Source organism: Pholcus phalangioides, unplaced genomic scaffold (genome assembly GCF_987345545.1).
Source record: "Pholcus phalangioides strain wild (caught in Gottingen) unplaced genomic scaffold, Ppha-v1.0 ptg000003l_1, whole genome shotgun sequence".
NCBI lineage: Eukaryota > Metazoa > Arthropoda > Arachnida > Araneae > Pholcidae > Pholcus > Pholcus phalangioides.
The window spans coordinates 19875939-19894402 of record NW_028301596.1 but is presented as its reverse complement, the minus strand read 5'-3'; the positions used below and the strand labels follow the sequence as shown (position 1 = coordinate 19894402).

The window sequence follows — 18464 nt, the reverse complement described above, 5'->3', positions numbered from 1 at the left end:
TGGGGTAAATCATGGGCAGAGATACGGGGGGGGGGGGTAGACAGCGCATCGCAAGTGGAGCCAAAAGTGCCCCCAAGACTTTCAAGTCTATCTCCACTATGGAGTAAACATAGACTTGAGCTTAATCCCTAGATACAGAGCTGAAAGAAAGCTGTTCTATTTCTAGATTTTGTGCATGGAAAAAATTGGAGAAAAATATAGGTAGATTAACTTAGATGTAACTGCACTAAGTATTTTCAATGCATTACAATGTGACTAGGGCTACCTTGATACAGAGGAATAATTTTTTTGTATAAACCCTTGAATTCTATGTCCTAATTGCTGATTCAAAATAATAATAGATGTTTTACCAACCAGGGTTGTAGTGATTTGAATCAACTAATTTTTTAAAAAAAATTACTGATTTAAATGAATTTATTTCAGATATCAATAAAATATGTTTTAATCAAATAAAATTATTTATGCTGCTTTAAAAAGTGATTTTATTTTTTATTAAATTATTTTAATTATGTTTTTAAATATTTCTAATATTATAATATATATATTAAGTATCTCATAGTTGTACTAATTTAGCTGATAAATGCTTACCCAAGATTTACAATGATGAAGTTATGGGATGTAAAGCTGACTTATAGAAAATCAGACAGCTTGTAAGGCAATTGATGGATGGATGAATATCCATAATAAACCAATTGTGTGAGTAGGTGTTATCAAACAGTGGTGAAGTCATTTATGTTGATACTATTGACACATCGGGCATATTATTTACAAATTTGGTTTTTTGTTCAGTGAAATCAACAGAAGAAAACTTCAAAAATGTAGAATATCAAGTTTTGTTACAGACAATAACTGTAAAATAGTTTCTTTCAGAGACTCTGGATAAGAGCTTGGCTTTTTGGGACTTACATATGGGTGCAATGCCCTTATTTTTAACCTGCTAGCCAAAGATTTGGTTAAAACTGATGCAACAAAGCATGTTATAAGCACAGTATATTTGATTATTATTATTTAAATATTTTTGCAATCATCTCTCAAAATTATGGTATCATACAGAAGGTGGAAGTGCATTGATACTTCCTGTAGAGGCACGATGGAATACTTATTGTCATTCTCTTAAATCTTACGTTAAAATTGGCCGGTTGCTACCAAAGTTTGTGAAAACTGCATACCTCCGATAGATAGTGACATCTCAAGTAAAATCCTAAGTATTGATTTAAAAAGGAATGTCTAAGACATGATTGCGATTTCGAAATCCATAGCCAAAACTATTGATTTTGTACAAAAAAACAACTGCTCCCTAGCTGAATGTGTATTAGCATGGAAAAAGCTGCAATTGAAGATAAAAGAAACATCTAACAGTAAAAGTAAAAGGTCTTGTCTTTATCATATAAAAATATATGAACAATCATATTAACAGATGAACACTTTGATGCATTTATTAGCATTTATTATTTTATTTAGCTTATCAATGTTAATTTAATACGAGGATTGATGTCACAAAAGAAGAGAGAAATAAGAAAAGAGTTTTTACTGTTCATTTAATATTCTATATATTTGTGTTCTGCCACATTATTCTGGGGAAAAATGTTTGTGAGTGAATGAAGTTGTGAATGAATGACTTAATACGAGACAGTTTTACTTACATCAGAGATGTGTGATGATGACTCAGCTGATGAGGGGTCACAGAAGTGCCAAATATCTTATGGGAATTTCAAGCGGCCAACTGCAGCAAGTTCCAATGAATCAGGTAAGATGCATTCTTAAAATTCTGAAATACAATGATGATGATCAAACACTATTACATCACAAATTAAAAAAAAAAAGTTTCCATGTATTCTTGTGTGAAAGTTCCCCCCCCCCCCCCAAGATTGGCTATCTCACCACGTGTGAACCAAAAAACACTTTATAATTTCCTATCTTCCATTATAACCATATCACTTGGTAACTTGTTGTTTTGCTAAGTTTTCTTCAAATTTATGCCTCCTGTTTGATGTTAAATATTTTCTTTAGTGTTAAATATTTTCTTTAGTGTAATATCCATAAATTTGTACAAGATTCGAAACAAGGTGTGCAGAAAGATATATGCCAAAATGCGTCAATTTGGTGTTGAAAATTAGTGGTATGGTTATAACCGCTGTAGTGGTTGAGTGGTCGTAGTGATGGATTTGCATTGCAAGGATCCGTGTTCAAACCCCACCGTTGCCGCAGTGGTGGTCGGTTGAAGTTGGTTTTCTGTGGTTCCCAACTTTGCTAAGCGAATGAAGCTGATCTCCTCGTTAAAAAGTCTTGCCACAGAGAGCAACAGGCCTACAATGTTACAATTATTCATTCATTACACTTCACTCACTATAAGTTAGTTTAAAAAATTGATTGCATATGGCAGCACTACACATAACAAGCATTACACAAACTTCACGGAAGGCTACTATACATTCACACACATTCTAACATGTATCAATTCGTTAGAATTTCCTCAGAGAAATATGGATGAGGTGCATGGCTAGTTTAGTAGTAATGGTAGTATGGTTATAACATAAGGGTATCATTTTGAAAATATAGCCCAGTATTTTACAAATATTCAATTTTTTCCCCATTTCAATCCTGATTCATTCTGTGTTCACTATGTTTTAAAAGTAGAATTCTAAACTTCCAAGCTTTAACTTGGCGTTATTGTTTCTTTTCCTATTCTCATCATTTATTTCAATTTTCCTGTAGAATTATCTGGCAGTGAGAGTGAAGGACAGGTGATGTCAAAAGTATCTATGCCTACATGGAGCAACTCTTCAAAGCCGTCCTCGCTCACCCCGGAATCCTTATTGAAATCTGGAATTGGAAACAAAATGATGGTAAGGGGGTGGGGGAGACCTTTTTTCTAGTTTTGGTCTTGAATTTAGCAGTACATAGTGAATACCCACTTTTCAAAAATTATCAGATTTTATTATTTCAACCATTTTATATTCCATCTATGGCCCTGATTCTATTGTTTCTCATAATAAATTTGTGATAGAATGTGCATTGTGTTTTATAATCTATGTTGTTCCCTTTATGCTTGAGACATGAATGTGAAAATTTTCACTTTTTTGGTTCATCAGTTGGTTGGATAACTTATTTTGCTTTCTAAGTTTTCACAGAAACACGAATTGTATTACCTATTAAAACACATGTTACAAAACATTTTAGGAAAGTAGCATCCATAGAGTTGCATGGGTGAAGTAAACATTCGAATGCCATTTTCCAAGTTCCAGAAATTTGCACATTCATATTTCTTGTATAAGGGGGGACGATATGTATAATGTTTTGATCTTCTGTTATCTCTTAACACTAGAATGATAGGAATTTCAACGTATCTAGAACGAAAAAAAGTGGGCATTTTAACTGGTACAGGAGAATATACATCATAATTTGTTTTCTTCAGAATGAAAACATATTGCGAACAAAGTTTATTAAGTTTCTTCGGCACATATTTGCATGCACCCATTTTAGCATTTCGGACATGAAAACTTTTTGCATGATAAATGTTGATCTTGTGTTTTGTTATGGCAAATGCAGTATTGATTATGATTCCTTGAGCTCTTGTGATTCTTGGCTTTATTTTTGTTGGATAGTCTATTAGCAAGATTTTAAATTTGGCAATGTCAAAAAATTTGAGAAGAAATTGCATGAGGGGATGAGATTTAAACATTTGCTGGACCAAATCTTAAAACATTGTTGAAGATATACATAGTACACTAGCCTCCTTTTTATTTTACAACAACCTCAGAAGGCATGAAATGCATTCTTGATGCTGATTATGTTGCACACAGGGAATTTATTCATTTGGTAGAGATCATCTTTTGCGAATTTTAGTAAGATTATAAAGTTGTGCTATATTTATGGGTGCAATTTTTGCTCTGACTGTATATATGGTTATGGTGTCACAGAATTTTTCTCTAATATGGTTGTGAATAAATGGAATAGCTTACACCTGGGGAATAGTGAATTCTAACACAATTGACATGTTTAAAAAGAAATATGAAAAAGCATATTGGGTAAATCGAGATGCTCTATCCACATAAGACAACCACAAATATTTTTTATGGGCAATGTATTATATTTTATTATGCATAGTATAGTTTTTAGTTTTTTAAGTGCACTTTTAATTGGGTTGCTGTAGTTAAGCAATACATGACATCCATATTTGTTATGGGCATCTTTTTTTCAGTCACCTCATTGGCATTTTGCCTTGGGCATTTCTGGCCTTGTATTTGTATTTACCACACCATGCAAATAAATATTTGTGTCATGTTTGTGGTTATAATTTTCTTTATAATTCATTAGTGATTCTTGTGTAAATTTTTTTTAAAAGGAAAAAATGGGTTACATAGCTGGAAAAGGTCTTGGTAAATATGAGCAGGGAAGGACAGAGATTGTAGAAGCCTCCAAACAACGTGGACGACGAGGATTGGGTCTTATACTGCAGAAGTTGGAACCATCAGATGTAGCTTGGGATTTTTCTCAAGAAACGGTAATTATTATTTTCTTAATTTATGTAATTTATTGGTTTGATGGGTTTTTTTTTCTTTTTCAGTTCCTTCCCACTATTTTCTTTAAGACTTTATGAGTTCAAAGAATTAGTGTATGGTAATATAAAGCAGCGTTTCTCAACCTATGGTCTGTAACAATGGCACAGGTGGTTTATAGGCAAATATTATGCTAATATTCGTAATGAATAGGAAAGTTATTCAATTTAAATTGAACTTGCTTTAATTGATATTAATAACATCCATATGGGTTCAAACAAAAGTTGTATATTCGTACTTAAGTTCACCATACTGGGGCAGCAACTATGTGGGAGTAGGCAGGTCTGGTGCCCCGGGCACTGGACCAGAAGGGGGGCAAATTTTACCTTTTAAACACCTCTCTGAACATTATGGGGGAGGGGTGCCAAAATGCATGCTTGCCCTGGCTGAATCATCTACTTGTGGCCCTAACCATCTCTTAAGGAAAATGTAGGAAATTGCAATCCTAAATACAGGATATTGCTAATTGTAGCCAAAAAATGCAATTTGTGACAAGTGCGCTAATTACTGCTAAAATGGGTGAAGGGAGGAATAAAAGGCGGCTATAAATTGCAGTAAACAAAATTGTATTTGACCAAAGAAACATTCAAACAATAGGATGACCATATTCCATTTAGAAGAATAAGAGGATCTTAAATTTGGTAAACTATGAGACATCCACGCTTGTCATTAAAAACATCATGTCATCAAAATCCCCAATTGTAGTTAAAATCGCTGAAAAAGTCAGGAAAAAATATTGAATCTGACAAATGTAAGATTAATATCTGAAAATTATTATATTTATCACTATTTTCGTAAACATTACAAATTGAAATAAGCATCATTGAAAAAATGGAAGAAATGTATGAAAAAAATTGGAACAACCAAAAATACAGGAATGTCCCATAATACAGGGACATAATAGGTCATCAAATTCTTTCATACCTTGGTTCGTGCTGCTTATCATCATGGTGCCAAATCATGACAAAATGTTTCATTTGGTGAATGAATAATTGAATTCGCCAAATCGTAAGTGTCTATTTGGCCTCTTGATGGTTGAATCGGCTATTTGACATATTTGCAAAAATATGGAAGTGAAATTTTTGTTGGTTAATCGTGAGCAGTGTTCAGCGACTTTCCGTACGGTTCCAGAAAGGGTGTTGAAAGGAGCAATCAACCTTGTTTACCGCACCCCCAAGAGCTTACATGCAAAAAAACAACCTATTGTTTGAATCTTTTACTCTATGATAGTCTTTTCCTCAGTATGATGAACCTTATTCAGATACCATTGCAGAACAGAATAGATATAAAAAATACAAATAACAGTATTTGTTTCTGTTCATGTCCCAGCAGCATGGCCCCCACATCCTGGAGCAGGGCCTCAAGGCTGAAATCTTTTGCGTGCCCCCTGGTCAGACTTTTCACGGGTCCTTGTATAGTTAATTTATAACATGAAAAGTAAAAAATGATGAGAATTGTCCCGAGGGCTAGAGCCCTGTCAGCCCTACCCTTGTGGGGCCATGCCCAGCACACAAGAATTAAATTTTGTAAATGATTTTAAATTGTGGGCAGCAAAAAATTTAGGCAAATTCTCAAGGATTTGTAGTGTAATTTACAATTTATATCAAGCAGTTTTTATTTGTATATGATTTTTATTTTAATTCATTTTTCCATCTTGAACTTGATATAAGTTGTTTTATAATCTGCATTTTATATGATGCATCAATTTGACTTAATTTTTTCCATCAACTTTTCCCAAGCCAAATTGCCGCAATTGATAAAAAGTCTAGGAACCCTGTTTCATACATTTTACTTGTCTTTCGGTTCACAAAGGTTGAAAAGCGCTGATTTAGAGGATTAATTGCTATTTATTGTTATTATTTTTTTTGCATGTAACAATGCATTTTAAATCTATAGGAATCTGTGGAAGAAGAAAAATCTTGGATGCCAGAATGTGAAGAAGAACCACCTGATACATCCAAATTGAATAGTTGGATGAGGAAAGGAGAAGTATGTTGTGTTTTTTTAAAATATATAATTAATTAAAGTATATAATTTAAGAAACACATTTCTCCCAGATAATTTGCATTTTGTTTGAACTGCAAAAAGACAGGAAGACATATTGAAATAGTTTTGTACCATACAAATCATTTGTTGCTTTTTTACATTTTCTTTTTTAATTTGTTATAAATAACAAATGATCACTGACATTGTGATAATGAAGCAGTAGTATCATTAATAGTTCCATAAAGTTCTGCTATAAATTTTGCATGCTACATTTGAAATAAATTTAACCATGAAAAGAGTAATCTCCCCAGCTGAATTCCTTCCCCCCCCCCACCTTTTTTTTGAATTACTCATTGATAAAACTTCTGGATCAATCTTGATGTTTTTCTGGTTCACTTATTTATCCTGTATGTTTTCAGCTGTTTTTTACAATGCTTGATTGAATAAACTTATCAATGCAAGTGTGTAGTGATTTCCTACCACAAGATAAGTGTATCGAGCCATGAGCAGGACCATCTACTTGTCCTTCTTGATAATTTTTCCAAGCACAATCTAGAGCGACCATTTTCTATTCCTTGAAGATGTCCTTGAGATCACGTGATAGGAAAGAAAAGTGGGTGAAAATTCTTCTCTGAGAGTATCTCAACGTCTGACCAATCAACTTTATGCTGAAAGTATACAACCGCTACTAAAAATATCAATTTCTTCTTGATTTTTGAGGAATGGCAACAATGATCTTGCACTGGCAACATTGTTTATTTTTTGTGATTGCACTTGTATTTTTGGTGGCATTCAATTCTTTTGAGGCTTGCAATATTGCATAGAAAAAAATTCTTTACGTAAATTTCATTTAACTATGCAAAACAGTTCCCGTTTTAAAACGGTGGGGGGGGGGGGACACTCTAAAGAATGATCAAAAATTTAAATATTTTAGTAAATCCACAAATCTAGTGAAAATTATTTTTATACTATATTTTTTGAGTCCCGTCAATTTAAAATGCTTTTTGAAAGTAACTGATTCAAATTTCTGTGTAAGATAATCTTGAGCCCTCTTTAACCCCCCTCCCCAATTTCGATCCTTTGTTCGTCCCGTTACAAGGGTATATTGGTTCTTTAAATATGTATTGCAGCAGCAAAAATAAAGAAATACACTGTTCAGTAGCACAAATTCTTTATTACATTTGTCACATGTTTTATTTTTTCTCTTGGATGAAACACCTGCAGAAATTTCTGAATCAATAATCACAACTCAATCGTCATAATCAACAATAATAATTGTAATAACGCAAGTCGACTGCTTCACCATTGCTGCAAAAACTTCCTTTTTATTGTTGATAACGATAAATCGCTGAAGGATAGAATCCTTGCCAGGGACAGTTAGATGGTCCTGCCCCAGTTTTCATATTTTGTCTTTAAATCCTTTTACTCATTTTCTAAAAAATTATCATGTTATGGCATCGCTTTAACCCATGACGTTGCTCACTGCATGTGCATAAAGGAAGTTGATGAGACTTGTACCTAACACAGATGAAAAAGCTGGTTCCTCTTCAGTTGCATGCTTGATCTCTCTTGTTAAGGGTCTTATTCATGTTCCATAACACATGAACTTAGCCGATCAATAAAGAATGAACACAAATTGAAGACAAGTAATGGTAAATGCCATAAGTGTAAAAAAACAATTTTTTTTTTCTGCATCAAACCGTAGTAACGTAGTAAATACCATAGGTGCCAATGCTTCCAATTTTTCGTATCTTCATAGAAACATCCTTAAAAGTCCTCTAATTGTGCTTTGTTTGTATAAAAAATCCAGAAAGAAAATACTCTTCCAGTCCTTACAATTTCAGGCTGACCCCAATATCTCAGGAAAAATATGGGTAATGAGGGTTTTTAAGTACGAAAAATTTGTAATTGTTGCCAAATATGATGATAAAAGCATGCAAAGTGGCCAATTATTTCTAAAAAAATCAGGACAGCAAAACATTCGTCCCAGAAAGATGGGATTTAATGGTGACCCATTGAAATTTTAAAAAAGTACCGGGTTTTCCCTTGTAATTGTGCGATGTGTTTTCTTTGACGCGGAATGTGCCATCACGAGATAAACTACAGATTTTTCAAGTCTGTGAATTCGCACCTATGAAATACTAATGTTGCCAACCTGGGAAACGATGTAGGTATCCAACTCACTCGAAGTGGTTGAAAAATACATTGGTAGATGTCACTTAATATGTTGGTCTATGGCACCTGAAACTTGTTTTTCGCTCTCTTGTAAAATTTGCGATTTGGCACTTACTGTGTTTACCGTTTCTGGTTTTCAATTGTGCTGATTCATTTTTAAATGGACTGTATTGGAATATTCAGTTTATAATTAATTTCTGATTGACTTGAATTTTTACCAGGTTAAACTGGTTATCAATGAGACTAATCTCTGTGATCCTGATGTGTTGAGCGGTCAATAAAGAATGAAAACTGATTGTGCTGATTCATTTTTACTCAAGAAATTTTAAGAATTTCCTGTACATTTCTAACATTTTATAGAAGTTTTCTATCTTCAGATTTCGCTCTTTTTTTCACAGTTGAGGGAATGAAAAAAATCTATTTTTCTTTTTTCTCATTGCCAAAACAGAATAACCATGCACATATATTAAATAAATTGTTGTGAACAAATTACATACTTTAGAGCATATAATTTGTGACAGGGAAATGGGAAGAAAAACCCCTTGATTGCAGTAATACTTTGGCAATTTTTATTTCATATTTAAATGGTCTGTATTGGAATATTCAATTTATAATTTCTGATTGACTTGAATTTTTACCAGGTTAAACTAGTTATTGATGATGAGACTAATTTCTGTGATCCTGATGTATTGAGCACTGTTTTGACTTACAAGGTAATGTGCTACTGTTCTATTTTTTCATGCCTATTTACTATAATTTGCTTAATTTTGTTTGAATGTAGGAGAGAAAGTTTCTGTTTTTGGTCAATGGTTATTGCTAGTTTCACTTCACTATATGTTTTACAGTGGATGGTTCTTTAGTAAATATAGATTTAAATATATTATATTTAAATCTATATTTACATTACTATAATTATATATATCTTATATATAATTATAGATTTAATTTATGCAATGCTTTTGGTTCCGATTCATCTCTATACCTGTTACTGTTTTATTATTATTATTTTATCTATTTTATCTCAAAGACACACATAATATGAGAAAAATACAAAAATGCAGTGAACGTCAACATACAAATAATACAGTGTAGACTACACAAAAAACCAAAATGCAGAAAAACACACTTTGTAAAATCCCTACAGGTTACAAAATCCTTCCATCATGTCTACATGAGATATGAATTTGAAATTGTTTCAATGCAACAGCATTGGTTTAAAAAAAGAATCACAGATACAAGAGGAGCTAAATTATTTAAAAAGTTTTTCTTAATGTATGACTGATTTAAATTTTTTCATAAGAAAGAGATATTCTGAAATAAAGGAATCCTTTAATTCTGATGAGTGATATTGTAGTTATCTGAAAATCATGCAATGTGTGTTTTATGTAATTTGTACTCCTTGCTGTTGTCAAAAATACTGCAAATTATGCGAAAGTTTTGTTTTGATATTTGATTTTTTTTTTGAAACCCCCTCCCCATTTTTGTAAAACTGTGTGTGTGTTTTTCTAATAATTCGTTTTTCATAGTTTTTCAAAAAAATGTTTATACATAGGGAGTGTTTGATGCTTTGGGAGATGATGAAATGCGGAAAGCTAGAACACGTTCCAATCCTTTTGAAACTATTCGAGGTGGAATATTTTTGAACAGGTATTCCATACATTACAATATTATGCTTTCTTCTGTTTTTTAGGTGGGTATATCTAAAATACATGCATTTCTTTTTAAGACAGTTGTCAAGACCATGCAATAAAACCATATTAAGCTAGAAAACTCAGGAAAGGAAAAACCTAGGAAGGAAAGCAGATCACTATAAAAAAATGACATGTCTTAAAAAATAAATCATTTCGATCAGAGACTTTGTATATTTGAAAGAGAAATTGTTTATTGCTATCAATCGATTTCATTCAAAATTTCCAATAATTCAATTCGTCAAAGAATGTTAATATATATGTAATGTACATTGTCTGTTACAAATTTGTTAATTATTATAATTAATTATACTACTTATCTTGGATATAATTAACAAAGATCATGACAATTTATAAGTAAATCTTTGTTAAGTATTTCTCGATCTCTATTTCAGTAGTCACGAGCCACATGTTTATGTGTGCAAATACATTGGCAGGGCAAATTACTATACACACAAATTAATGGGAACATGCCAATAAGTATGAATACGTGTAATGAACTAGAAGTGTAAAGTCAATGCAAGACCTTTGAAAGGCTGAGAATGTATAGCTATCTCATGGGTTATAATAAAAGATCATTGCTTTTAACTTATGGCCAGGCAAAACGGGAATTAAATGTCATTTTACTGCAACACTATTGAACCAGTCATGTTCAGCATAGAGCTGGACTTACACACTTATAGAATCATGTTAAGTATGTTATTAAGAATTTTTTAATCATCAGAATAAATTGGCCATTTATACAAAAATTGCCACGTTTTTAAGACAAATAAATTCAATTGGTCGAATGGTCGACGCGTTTCGGCTCTTCAATGGACAGCCATCATCAGGACCTTGTGGTGGGGAGCCATCTGTTGCAGAGTGTTGAAAGTTTTGTCACAACTGAGGTCATGACAAAACCTCAGTCGTGACAAAACTTTCAACACTCTGCAACAGATGGCTCCCCAATTCGCATCCAAAGACCACTCGGACGCAGCAAATACAAAGGCGAACTCTTCGGACAACCAGACGTAAACATCACCCCTCCACGACTCATTCGTGTGAATTCTGACCACAAGGTCCTGATGACGGCTCTCCATTGAAGAGCCGAAACGTGTCAACCATTCGACCAATTGAATTTATTTGTCTTAAAAACGTGGCAATTTTTGTATAAATTAAAACCAGGCAAAGTTTCTCATTTTTGTGATAAAATTGGCCATTACAGTCCTCTGACATCATGAAAGTTGGGAACATAGTGGGAAAGATTTCCTGTTTATTATCACTTGCACTGGAATGCCAAAATCTTGCTGCCTAACAGTCGAGTAGTTAGGGAGCTAGCCTCTGACTTTGCAGGTCTGGGTTTGGGCATGGATGTCTACTAACACTAACAATTCCCTGGATGATCATAGAGATATCTTGAGAATGTGTAATTATCACATTTTAAAAAACCACTATAACCTTCAATTAATTTGAGCATTGTACATACACTATAAAATTTGAACTTTAGTGTTACACATGCTATTTGCTTATTCATATTCACATTCTTCAAGGTAATTGTGTGTAATATGTTCTACAACTTTTGCATTTTGCATGAATCAGTAACATTCCCTCTATTAATTTTAGGGCAGCTATGAAGATGGCTAATATGGATGCTTGCTTTGATTTCATGTTCACACAGCCAAAGGATAAAGATGGAGTAAGTTAAAATCTAGTGTACCGTATCTTCGCGAGAATCCGGGTTCAAACCCCACCATCGCCACAGCAGTGGTCGGCTAAAGCTGGTTTCCTGTGGTTTCCAACTTCAAGGTGCAAATGTGAGCCGATCTCCCCATTAAAAAGTCTCGCCACAGAGAAGCAACAGGCCTACAAAGAAAAATTATTCAATCATTAGACTTCACTCATAGTCAGAAAAGCTGGTAGCAGATGGCAGCACTACATGTAACAAGCATTATACAGCAACAAACTTCACGTCAGGTTTAACTACATGTACACGCACGTTCCATCATGTACCAATCCGTTAGAGGTTCTGCAGAGGAATATAGACGAGGTGCATGTGTGGTTTAGTAGTAGTAGTGTACCTTATCTATTCCCTATAGCCCCTGCTCTAGGGAATGGCTCAAACCATCGATACCCCTTTTCCTAATCAACATTTATTTGCAGCTCCCCAGAGCAGTTTAACAAAGTCTCTTCAAAACACATTTTGTCAGAGATGCTGCAACACACAGTTTGAGTACCCCTGCCATAGAGAAATGTTTACGAGGTGCATGTATGGATAAATAGTAATAGTTTGTCTCGGGGGTGGCCTGTGACTAGGTAAAATTATTGTGTTAAATTTTCTTATTATTTAAGCCATTTTCAAAAAGCAGACCTAATTAGCAGACTATTTAAATACATTATTTCTAGTGATGATAGGAATAAACCGTGGCTTGGTGGTAAGATGCTCGTCTACCAGTGAAGGTTGCAGGGGTGGGAACTCTGCGCCAATTGCGCCGCACTGCGCCAAAATTAACATCTTGCGCCATCCTGCTCCAATAGTGTAATTTCATATTTTTTGCGCCAAATAGCGAATTTTGCTTCAGTATGCCGGAATTTTGGGAAGGACGCCAAAAATGTTTTCTTCTTGCTTGCCGCGAAATTATTCTTTTCGAGAAGAGCGTGTTTTATTCCACTATACTTGAACTATCGCCTTATTTAAACTATCGGCCCCTGCATTGGGCTTTGCATTTCGAAATCCCGACATTATCCGTGATCGTGTAACTGAAGATGGTTTGGTTTTTTTTTTTGGTCATTTTGCTTTAAAGTGCAAATGCAAGTCAGTTTCTGTTTTCAAAAAAAAGTCGCCACTGGAAGCAGCAGAAATTACTGTAGTCGATCGTCATTGCGTCAAATCCCGTCGTTTCGTGAAAAATTTTTCATTCCGGCAGTAAGAAGCGCATGTCCGCCGTTTGCTAATTTAGAAACTTTGCTGAATAATGATCGTTAAATCGCTAATGTTGCCGATTAACGAGTGTTAAATCGCCAATGTTGCCGAATAACTAGTATTGAATCGACAATGTTGCCGAATAACGAGTATTGAATCGCCAATCTCGCCAAATAATGAGTGCTGAATTGCCAAACATCGTGTTGATTCTTCCGAAATTTTCTCCCATTTTGCAACAATTTCTTTCCGAGTATAAAAAAAATTGAAAACTTATATATGGAAAATTTTTAGCCCATTTGAAGGGCGGCTGTTCCAGACAGCAAATAGTGCCCTCAGTAAGCAAAAATCATCTTAAATAAACTGGTGCGAAAAATATTATGACAGCAGCTGCTCTTTCAAACAAGGTGTCAAAAACCTGAAACAACAAGTGCAGTGGTTTTATTTTGAAAAGGGGTGAGGGTTAATGAAAACATTGTTAATTTCACTGCTCCAATTTATAAATATCTGCTCCGAATCCTATAGTTTGCTGCTCCAAAACTGCTCCGAATCCTCAATTTGCTGCTCCGAATCCTCAATTTTGCTGCTCCGAAATGGACTTTGTCACTTCCCACCCCTGAGGTTGCGGTCACGTCCCAGGTTCAAATCCAAGGGAGGATATAGATAAAGTATTTTCCCTAGCTTGAGGTGACTGCCGATAGACAGCTCTTTCATTTCCAACCTATCTCATTAATGGCAGTAAATTGCATTATAGCGATATGGTCAGAGTTGATGTTTGGTGAAGTAGTAGTCATTAGCCATGTTCTCATCACACTGCTTTTTCATACACACGTATTGATCTTGAAGTTTTATTTGATGGGAATACCCCATTTCTTCGTGCCACCTCATTGGGCAAGTTGTATTTTTTGGCCTCTGTATTTGTAGCTGAATGCATATGTAGTGTTCTGCTCACAGTAACAAGTGGATGCCAACTCACAATTGCACCTAGAAATTTCATCCGACTGGGCTACGCAGACCTTATAATTTCAAAGAGCAAAAATGTCATATTGAATGGTCAGATTCATATTATGCCTTTGAACAAGAAAGTTCCACATCTGGACACAATGAATTTTTGTTCCAAAAACAGAAGCAGTCATCTCTAAATTTCAACGTAGTAGATTGGTGACACTTCCTCAAACCAAAATACAGATATTCTGCTCCAAGAAGGTAACTCAAGTAATAAGAACACACGTATCGTAAATATCTGGTTCTGTGTAATCATATGGAATTCAGGTAATGGTGTGTTTGCACATCTTTCCACATCTACAGATAGCCTGTCTGGTTCGTGTGAAGCTAATTAATTTTAATTTTGTGCAACCATGTATCCATTCCAGATGGTCAATATTATATGTGTGCAACTGACTTTTGACACGCTTTCCATTCCGATAATAAAAGTCCCCCTCAAAGTCTATCTGCGTTTGAATTTGAGCATCTTTGAAATCATATGGTTTTGACAGTTGCCAAATCAGGGCAATCCTTTTTGCAAAAAAAAAAAAATTGGAGAATTTGTTTTGCTTGTAAAATTCAAACTATGGATGTACTTGAATGGACTGATTTGCAAAAGAAACAATGGTTTTTAATGCATTGCATCTACTAGCTGAGAACCAAATAAACAATGAATATGTATCAGTTTATGAAGAAATAGAGCCCAGGGCAAAATTTTAATTACTGAATTGCTCGTATTTCATAATATTACTTATGGCAGACAAATCTATTGAGTTTTCTGGTGCAGCTTATACAAAAAGTGGCCCTGGTGCGGCCAGCAATGCTGCAGCTGACCATTATGTTGGCCCTTGAACTGTGAAGTTGGTCACCCATAGTGTATCTTATTGAATTTTGCAATGTAATTAAATCTTGATAGGACGATTGACATGGGTGTAATTTATTCAGTTACATGCAAATTACAATAGCTCATTCTTTAAATTCACTTGCATTCTCTGCCTTAACCACTGCATTATGGGCATTCAGCGGTCATGTATGTCTGTCTGTCTGTTCTCACTTGATAAATCAAATGTACTCAACTCACGGTCTGTCCTTATCACTATTCATGAATGACAGAACTGGTTTTTATGTACCAGTATTATGGTGACATTCGTTAAGAAAAAAATATGAAATCTATAAATACTATGTTTTGGACAATGATGGAACTACAGTATTTGAGCTTCATTGAAAAGTCTCGCCGCAGAGAGCAACAGGCCTGCAACGATAAAATCTTCAAACATTACTCTTCATTCATAGTTTGAAAAATATGTAGTAGATGGCAGCACTATAACAAGCATTACACAGAAACAAGATTCACGTTAGGTTCACAATACAGACATTCGCATCCCAATATGTACCAATTCATTAGAAATTTCGCAGAGGGATATGGACGAGGTACATGTGTGGTGTAGTAGTAGTATTTGAGCTTGTTTGAATCAAACCTGGTAGAAACTTTCAAGTATTTTTCTTTACCTCCAGAAATACTTGCAGATTGTTTCACATTTGGTGAAAAGTTGCTATTGATGCAAGCAGATTTTTTGGCTTTGGGTGATGAGGGACAATTATCATTTTATGGAATATTCCACTTGCAGTTTCCATTGGGTTAAGCAGTATTGACTGGTTTTTTTTTCATTTGTGGGGTTTTATTTTTATATTTTCTGGAAACCAACAGCCATATCAAAAGGTGAAGGCAATATATCAGATTTAATCAAGGAAAGGAAAAACTGTAATAAGTAGCAAGAGTTGTAATGTTTTTAAATGCAATCTGTTCGATTCCAAATCAAAAACATGTTTCACTATATTAATAGCTTGAAATCTGGTAAATTCAGTTTGAATATGGTGCAGCTTTTAAGAAAACATTAGTGAGCAATCAAAAATAAAACTTAACAGATTACGTTTTTTTATATTACTGATCAATGGTTTAGTTACCAAAATTTTTAATTTTGGAATTTGCTTAATGTGATTCAGAGGCCCATGGTCAATCCAGATGAGCTTTTATATTTTGCGGACATTTGTGCTGGACCTGGAGGTTTTTCAGAATATATTCTGTGGAGGAAGAAATGGGAGAGCAAAGGTTTTGGTTTTACACTGAAAGCAGCGAATGATTTCAAATTGGAGGAGTTTTTTAGTGGATCTCCTGAAACATTCGAACCGTATTATGGTAAGACGTTTGTTTTGTTTTTTTCGCTGTTACTATTTACTCAAATTTTTCCACAGTATTACTTGAAATTTAGTATCATCATCTTCGATGTCTGCAGTGAAACTCTTATATAACGATGCTCAAGGGACCAGAGAAAAGTATTGTTACACTATAGATGGGTTATATAGACCTGCCAACTCTCTGGATTTTTCGAAATTTCTCTGGATTTTGACAAAAATTAGATTTCACGCGAACTTCCACGTTGTCGTGACGTCAATTGCTGCCGTTGTCATTGGGGAAAACATAGGGCATCCGTGGTCATTTCCATCGAGCAGCCATAAAAAGTCTTGGTGACCGCATTTAAGCAACTAGCAAAGATGCAACTTTGTTTATGTAGCGTTTATCGGCAATCATTTATCAGGGAAAAGCTCTTAGTTGCTGAAATCCCTGTATAATCGTTATTGTATTCCATTAACAGCCGTGCAGTAAACATGTTTTTCCGTCAGCAGCTTTGTATTTTGAAGTTTTGTTTCCTCTGATTTAGGGAAGTTTTAATTGTTTCCTATTATTAAATATGTCTCAAGAAAATATAAAACTTTAAGCTATATAAAGCTTTTTAAGAGTTCATATACCCAAGATTATCAATCACTGATAGCATCCACGAAAGGAGACACATGTTTTATGAACATTATGTATGTAGATGTGATTTCTCTATTATGCAAAATGGAAAGATTGACATGGAATTATGTTCTGCTCAGGAACAATGCAGAACCTGCATTTGGGGGGATAGGAATGGAACTTTTTCTTAATTGATTAAAAAAAAATTTTTTTATTGAGTCTATGAGTGCCGGGGGGGGGGGGGGGGTCTGGATTCCAAAAGTTGGCACGTCTGAATATATTAACGCTATGGGAAGTGTGCTGAGATAATTGTTATAAACTGTTATATGTGGGTGATTATCGTTATATAGGATTTTCACAATGAATTAAAATTGCCTTTATATTTGTTAAAGTCCTTTCTAAATATTGTCGAGTTTGAAGAATTTGTTCAGACATGGTGTTTTCAAATTTATTGTTTGTCAGCCATGATGACTGTATTATGTGTGTACGTTTGTGAAAATCATACATTGATTATAAAATTTTCATGAGACTGCTGCGCACGTTTTTCTTTCGTGCAGTGTTTACAGGATGTTCCGATGGGTATGCAGCATTTATGCCGATTTCATTCTATCCTGATAAAAATGGTATAGATAAGCATTTTAATATGTAACATTGAAAGAGGTGTTTTTCTGAATATAGTGCCATAGTCAGATTATCATTTACTATGGTGCTATATATAATATTCTGAGACCCTCTGTGTTACATAAAATTTTCTCTGATATGTATCCAAATCTGCCAAAATCATGTTGTATATAGAAAATGCTGAATTCCTTTTGCAATCTGGGCGAGTGTGCTTCCTGGATTGTAAGTGAATCAGGTTTGATTCCTGATGGCAACTACACTTTTCTTTCAAATATAATATCTAGATCCTAATTCCTTGATTAATTTTTCAATTCCAAATTTTACAAAATTTGGGCGCTTTAACAAGTTTTTTTAACAATCATGTTCTAGGTGTAAAAGGATTAGATGGCGATGGTGATATTTATGTTCCTGCTAATTTAGAAGCTTTCGAGCAATTTGTTAAGACAAACACAGATGGCCATGGTGTGCATTTTGTTATGGCTGATGGTGTAAGCATTTACATGATTAAAGTTCATGATTCTCTTTTTTTTAACCTTACAAAAGATATTGGTTTTTTTCAATGTGATATTTTAAATTTAAAGCATGTAACTAAAAAAATAAAATAGATGACAACATGAAATTATATATATATATATATCATAGCTGCCAAGTCTCCCGAATTTTTCGGGAATCTCCCGAATTTTAACTTCATCGCTCGACCTCCCGAAAAGTTCTTAAATCTCCCGAATTTTTACGAAAATCCCAAAAATCCCTAATTGTCC

At 34.2% G+C, this 18464-nt stretch overlaps 1 protein-coding gene across 2 annotated transcripts in view; it reads left to right on the top strand.

The window, feature by feature from the left end:
* Cmtr1 (Cap methyltransferase 1) overlaps positions 1–18464 on the top strand; it is a 64527-nt gene that overhangs the window by 14351 nt on the left and 31712 nt on the right. The window contains exons 5-13 of one of the 2 annotated variants that reach the window (XM_089245600.1): positions 1634–1747; positions 2716–2846; positions 4346–4504; positions 6456–6548; positions 9362–9433; positions 10273–10367; positions 12011–12083; positions 16293–16485; positions 18073–18191. In XM_089245600.1, coding sequence (XP_089101726.1) covers positions 1634–1747; positions 2716–2846; positions 4346–4504; positions 6456–6548; positions 9362–9433; positions 10273–10367; positions 12011–12083; positions 16293–16485; positions 18073–18191 — 1049 coding nt within the window. The remainder of the gene's footprint in view (positions 1–1633; positions 1748–2715; positions 2847–4345; positions 4505–6455; positions 6549–9361; positions 9434–10272; positions 10368–12010; positions 12084–16292; positions 16486–18072; positions 18192–18464) is intronic. The other variant, XM_089245601.1, reaches the window with a different exon arrangement.